We start from the raw sequence: 6,600 nt of genomic DNA, 5'->3' as shown, positions 1-6,600 counted from the left end.
TGTTGACGGTATCTGTGACAGCACTGAGCAGGAGTTGAACATGAAAAGAGATGTTTCTTTGTTCACGCTACATAAAAATGGATCAGGGACACCAGAAGAAGAAGAAAGAAAGTGTGGTGGCAGCAGGCACGCCGGAGGCCCGAGTGATCACTGCACAGGAGGGAGGACGTGGGTCTGTGTGTGTGTGTGTGTGTTGGGTGGGGTGTGGGGGTGATGATGTCTCTGGAGGCACCCTGGGGACAGTGAGCCTTTACATTTTACTCCCAACTGCCATGTGCATTTCTCAACCTTCCTGTGTGGGAAGGGAGGCAGAAGTGACAGGGTTTCTTTTTCAGATTAAACGAACAGTTCATCCCTAAATCAAAATACATATTCTCAATACCTGTAGTACTATTGGTCCATCTTGTTTGTTTTTCGTGTGAGTTGCAGAGTTCTGGTGACTCAAGATAATCCACAGACCTTTGTGAGCAGTTTCTTTCTAGTAGAAAGAAAGAAGTTCCAGTAGATTCTAGAGACAGAAAGTAGTTAATGAAACTGCTCAGAACAAGGTCTGCAGATTATACCACTACTTTGTTAATGTACTTGTGTAGATTTTTCAAGTATCAGTACTTGAGAATTTTTCTGACCACTTTTTACTCAACACAAATGTTTGTACTTTCTATTCCTTACATTTAAAAAAAATAGGCGTGTTACTTTAGTAATACATTTGAGGAGGATTATTTATTTTTTGCATCACTGCACACTGCCTTCCCAACATCAAAACTGAATTCAACCTACAGTTGTAAATGGAACAATAACACATAGAAAAGATGATTTCTTGGTGGATCATCAGTGCAGATCACACAACAGATGTTACAAGACATAGAAGACTTAAAAAAGGAAAAATATGTAACAGCTAAAAATGATTTAACAAAACGGAAAACATAAGAAGACAAGATGAAAATTGATGTAACAAAATGAAACACGACATAATGCAACAAAAAGACGTTAACAAGATGAAACAAGGTAAATAAAATGATAAAGAGATAACAAGACCAAAAATTACATTGAACAATATGCAAAAGATATGACCAGATCAAATATTTTGTAACAAGATGAAAAATGACGTAACAATACCAAAACAATGTAAAAAACATAAGACGAAACATTTCAGAGCCTGTACTCTTACTTGAGTAAATAAGTAGAATCAGTTTTTCTACTTTTACCAGTATTTTTTTTACACCTGTACTTGTACTTGACTAAAGGATGTGTGTAATTTTGCCACCTCTGCCATCTAGTCCCATCATATTAGAGAGAAGGCTGACGTCTCTACAGCCAGTATCAACAAAATGCAGCAAAACTCACACCAAAACAATCTAGATCGATAAATAGCAATACAGGCCAGAGGAAAAATTTCTGTTTTTGATTTTGGGGTGACATGTCGCTTTAGGCACAAACAGACAATGTTTGACCAACCGGAATAATGACAGTGGAACCTCAGTGTCCAATTGATCTCCATGTGAAATCGGCTAACGGGGAGCTGATTTGTTGTTTTAATTAATGTAATATTTCTTGTTGCCAAGCCTAGTTAGCGGGCAGCATTGTACAGAACATGACAGCTAATTAATACGAGCTAAAGGCCACAGAGAAGAAAAAAGGAACAAAACTCATCACAGCTCACATGAAGGTGTGAATGAGGAGATAAAAGGCTTTCAAACACATCCACTTTTTTTTTTAACTACACGAGCCTTTACACACACCTTTACTTTCACACATACAGATTTGTAATGCAAACCATGATGCATCTGAGGGGCACTGAAATGTGCAGTGAGTTCTCCCGGCAGATCTAATTATGGGCCACAGAATGAATGTACCTTCACCCATGAACCCGGTTACCTGCCTCTGTAGACAGTGTTACAGAGAAAAGCTGCTAATGAACAAAGCAGCTACCGGCGGGCATTGTTTTCCTGCATGCATACAAACCTTTTCCATTTATATTAATTTAAACTTTAAGGGGCCACCATATTGCAGCTCGAGAAAAACAGTTTCTTGAAGGCTTTTTTTTGGCAGCACGCTCGCTCACTGCAACTGGATCGTAGGGAGAAGACAGAATGCTGGCACCCTGTTAAAAGCTAAACGCCCAGAGTGAACACACTTGCAACAATGATATACGGCCATGAAGAAGTAATGAGCCATCTGTTCTCTTGGGTGGTGTTTGTGTGTCAGGGGATGCGTTTAAGATGCGTAAAAACCCTAAAGGTTTTCAAATCTGGCAGTAAAGGCACAAACAGTCTATATATGCAACAGCCAAAGTCGCTTTATTCCAGCATGAAACTGATCTCCACAATATTGACATCCATTGTCAGTTAAATAAAAAACCATATAAAACAAACATAGAAAAGAGACAAGATCTCTTCATTTCTCACCATTCTGGCCTTTAGATCCAAAGGCTTTGATTCGACTTGTGTAGTGGCAAGTTTTCAGTGTTTTTAGATGGAAAATAAAGCAGGGCTTTCAATGTATGGTGCTCACAATGGAAAGGGAAAGAGGTTTACAACTGATGAAGACATTCTGGGAGAGAAGCCCCCAAATCAATATACGCTCTGTAGGGAAAATGAAGAGAAAAATGATCTTATTTCTTACCAGCAGCCAACCAACTAGAAAAATGTTGTAAAGGTCAGCCAAGCAGCTTTGGGCTAAGTGTTTTTTTTTTATTTCACTCAAAATCAGTATTACTTTTCTAAAAAGTCAATGAGATTTTGTGACTGATACATCTGATATGTCTGTGCTGCTGTGGTGGCAATTCCCACTGTGCCTTGATTGAAAACAGAGCATCCTCCACAGTTTCCTGCTTATCAAACAGCCTGCAGGATGTTTTATTACGGCGTCCCAGCGCGCTGCAGAAAGCTTCAATTTAAAGTTTTCTTACTATTAATGAGCAGCATGTCGGCTTCACGACCCCTGGCCCCCAATCTGCCTGCAATCTGATAAAATACAACAACGGCAATTTATTATGACTCTGCCTGAGCTGATGTACCAGATGCTTGTGTTGGTGACAAATCAGATGCCGGGAGGGACTCGCAGTTTACTCGTCACAGAGAGTGAAAACAGTTGTATAATATATTCTTTAGCTCTGGAGGAGTTTGGACATGTCTGAAAAATGACCCCAAAGAGGACATCAGGGTTATTTTGAGCTTTGAGTGGTTACTGGGCTTTGAAACTACAAGTTTTGCCCAGCAACTGGCTGAGTGGAGCTTGAAAGACATGGGCAATTACCAGGCAGGGGGGCTGTAATGACTGATTTTACAGGAAATGTAGGATTGAATGTTTTGAGAGCTTGACCTACAGAGTGTTTGCACCTATGTCCAATTTAGAAACTAGATGCATGGCAATGTTGGAGGTACTGGGATGTAAACAACAGAATGACTCGCTGAATATTTAATTTGAGCCAATTTTAGGAATTTTAAGACTCAGCCATGGAGAAGTTTGGGGAAACTTACAGGGAAGGACTTGGTCAGCAGGAAAGGGTGCGATATTTTGAGGAACTGAGGTTAATACAGTAGCTGGTGAAGATCTTTACAAGCTATATGAACGTATAAAGCAAACATAGCTCTTCAACCAATTTACCGAAGAACTCAGTTTATGAAAATCTAGTTAGCTAACAACAAAAATCAGGAGCAGTTGCGAGTTCAGATGCGTTGTTTATGTTCAGTACCTCTAACATGGCTGACCTGTGGACTGATGATGTGTGGTGAAAACACTCTATACTTGGGACCAAGAGTCAGGGTATGTCGGCCACTGCTGCTTTGATTTAAACTCATTCTGTCTCCTGTAAGTCCTCCAGCTTTAGGGGGAGAAATACAAAATTTCTGAAATAACCCTCTGACAAACTGGACAGAATGAGGTCAAGCAGGTCATTAAAGTAAAATAAGCAGTTGCATAACACCTTAACTTGGTGACGAAGAGTCAACTGCATAATGAATACATCTGACATCAAAATATTAATCAAATAAGATAAATTCTCAAATATAAATTAATACCTGATTGACTCCTTAAAGGGGTAATTCAGATTATTTGAAGCAGGACTGTATGAGGTACTTACCCCTATTCAGTGTTTTACCTACATGAGATGCCTGTTGGCATGTCCCCAGTTTGGAGGAGCAGGAAGGGGCACCAGTACAGAATCTAAATAATGCACTACTGTGAACAGGGTCAGCAACAAAAAGCCACTTAAAAAAATCAATATCAGTTTAAGTGTATGCTATATTTAGAATATTTTCTCAGCTTATTTCCATCAGCCTTTTCTGATGAGAATCTGCCACTACATAAGCCAGATCTCTCCAAACCAACCAGGCTCCTTTGGCAAAAACAGTAATATTACCTCACAGAACATGGGAGTTGCTGGTCTGCTGCTGCCTTGATTTGTTAGTTAATTTGTGTTAATGTGAGACTTGAGTGAATCCAAACATTTTAAAACACCAAAGTCACACAATAATAACAAAAACTAACAGATCGAGGCAGCGGTGATTAAGTGGCTTTGGCGTTTGGTTGGTGTGGAGAGAGTGATATTTGGCTTATATAATGCTGGTTTTAACTGATTATGGATAAGTACCTCATACAACCCCATTTCAAACAATCTGAACTATCCCTTTAATGCATCAGGACGGGGTGCTGATGGGACAGTAAGGCCTGCGTTTTGTGTGATTCTCCTTCATGTATTCGCTTCGTGCAGTCGGATCTAAGAGCTGATGCGGCTTCAGCTAAATTGAGCTCTGTGTCTTGATAAAAGCTGTCCTCTCGCTGTGACTGTCCACTTCCTCGCTGTCTGATTCAGACTGGTAGGCGATCATGTCCTCGTCCCCCCACACAGTGGGGATACCCTTGTAGCATATTCGTGCTTTCCTCTCCCGTCCTTGGCTGAAGCCAAAACCAAAGCCCACCCTCACCCCCCTCGTCTCTGAATACACAGAGGGCAGTTTGGTCCTCCAGCCCGAGGAGGTGCGACCTGAGCGCACCTGCAGCAAGAGGAAGACCCCGACGAAGGCAGCCAGGATGAAGGCACAGCTGAGCACGGCGATGACCACAGGCAGCTGATTGGATGGAGCTACACTAAGCCCCGGAGGTTCCTCGCCTTCTCCGCTGTCGTCCGCTGCTGCCGGGATCTCCCCCTGCGGCTGGGCTTCGTCACCCTGGAGTTCCCCCGCAAGTGGGGATTTACGCTGGACCTGATTCTGGTGCAGGCAGGATGTGAGGACCAGGTGGCTGTGAGGCGGGCAAGACAGGCAGTCTGTAGGCCCGGTGCCAGAACAGGTAAGGCAGGCGGGGTTGCAGGGCAGGCAGGCCTGGACGGAGGACAGGTCCACCCAATTCTCCAGGGAGAGGTTGAGGAGCTGCTGCCCCGAGGTGAAGCCCGGCGGACACAACTTCACACAACCCTGGAGGAAGAGGGAGAAGCCGGGGCTGCACTCTGGACGGAACATGGGAGATGAAAATACAGTGAGAGAGGTTAAGTCTCATGTGATCTAATAAAACATGACATCCATAAATAGCTGGTCCCATAATGTCTTCACAATTTCTTTGGACATTTACTGGACAGAACTACTGTGGATTTAATTTAGGCAAGCATTTTCTCTCATCATCATTATTTCTTTCATTATCTGCTGATTATTTTCTCGATTCATCAGTTGGTCTGTAAAAGGTCAGAAAACAGTGAAAAATGGCACATCTTCCCAGAGCCCAAAGTGGTGTCTCCTAATTGCATTTCTTTGGCAGATATATTCCAAACCCCCTGACGTCAGTGTAAGACAAGGAAAACCAACAAATGCTCACATTTGACAAACTTGAAGCATCAAATGTTTGGTGTTTTTGCTTGAGAAATAAGTCAAAGGATCAATCCATTATCACAATAGTTGCCAATCAATTATCTGTTATCTGACTAATGAATTGATCGACTAATCAGTTCAGCTCTAAGGAGTTTTTGTTAAATCATCTTGTGTGTACAGGAGAGCAGAGAGAGAAAGGTGTTTTAAAAAGTGTCTGTATGCTCAGCTCTCAGCTCTTTTGCAGCTTCTGACTGAATCTCTGTGTTTTGAAGTTTAGTTTCTCTCCAGCGTCAGTGTTTTTATGTTCAAGAATCTAATTTATTTAACCTTTTCATGTTCACTTTCAGCTGGGTAGGACTTGTGTTTAGTTACTGCTGATGAAAATCAAACATTTCTTCATGATAAAAGCTTTTAAATAGCAAAATGACTCTTATTGTGAAGAAGTTAAAGACAATGAAATGTTTGTTTCTGTTTTACAGCCACCCGACTCGAGCTAAGTTGTCTTCAGTTAAACGACACACCTTACAGCGGGTAGCCCTGCTGTAATGGAGATGCAAATCCCTGCTGCCAAGTCAAGTCAAACAAGCACATGTATTGAAAAGTGGTACAAGATGCCAGTAAATCCTACACATTGTTCCTTTAATGGCTGGAAAAAACTGAGATTCATTTAAAATCATGTCAATATTATTTTATTTGTTAGAAATCTTACTCTTTATATCTGCTGAATTGTATTCTTGCCTGTAATTTACAACCACCCAGAAGGAAAAACGTCTCCATTTTTGTATTTTCAACTGATCTC

At 41.4% G+C, this 6,600-nt stretch overlaps 1 protein-coding gene across 2 annotated transcripts in view; it reads right to left on the bottom strand.

The window, feature by feature from the left end:
• Positions 1 to 4,423: 4,423 nt before the first annotated feature.
• The window catches only part of furinb (furin (paired basic amino acid cleaving enzyme) b), a 102,844-nt gene continuing 100,667 nt past the window's right edge, over positions 4,424 to 6,600 (bottom strand). For both annotated transcript variants that reach the window (XM_084733566.1, XM_084733567.1), the window contains exon 16: positions 4,424 to 5,446. In XM_084733566.1, coding sequence (XP_084589692.1) covers positions 4,740 to 5,446 — 707 coding nt within the window. In that variant the 3' untranslated portion in view covers positions 4,424 to 4,739. The remainder of the gene's footprint in view (positions 5,447 to 6,600) is intronic.

Source organism: Lutjanus erythropterus, chromosome 13 (genome assembly GCF_056507025.1).
Source record: "Lutjanus erythropterus isolate fLutEry1 chromosome 13, fLutEry1.hap2, whole genome shotgun sequence".
Lineage (NCBI taxonomy): Eukaryota > Metazoa > Chordata > Actinopteri > Lutjaniformes > Lutjanidae > Lutjanus > Lutjanus erythropterus.
Note: the sequence above shows the minus strand (reverse complement) of the source record. Positions and strands in the feature narration are given on the sequence as shown.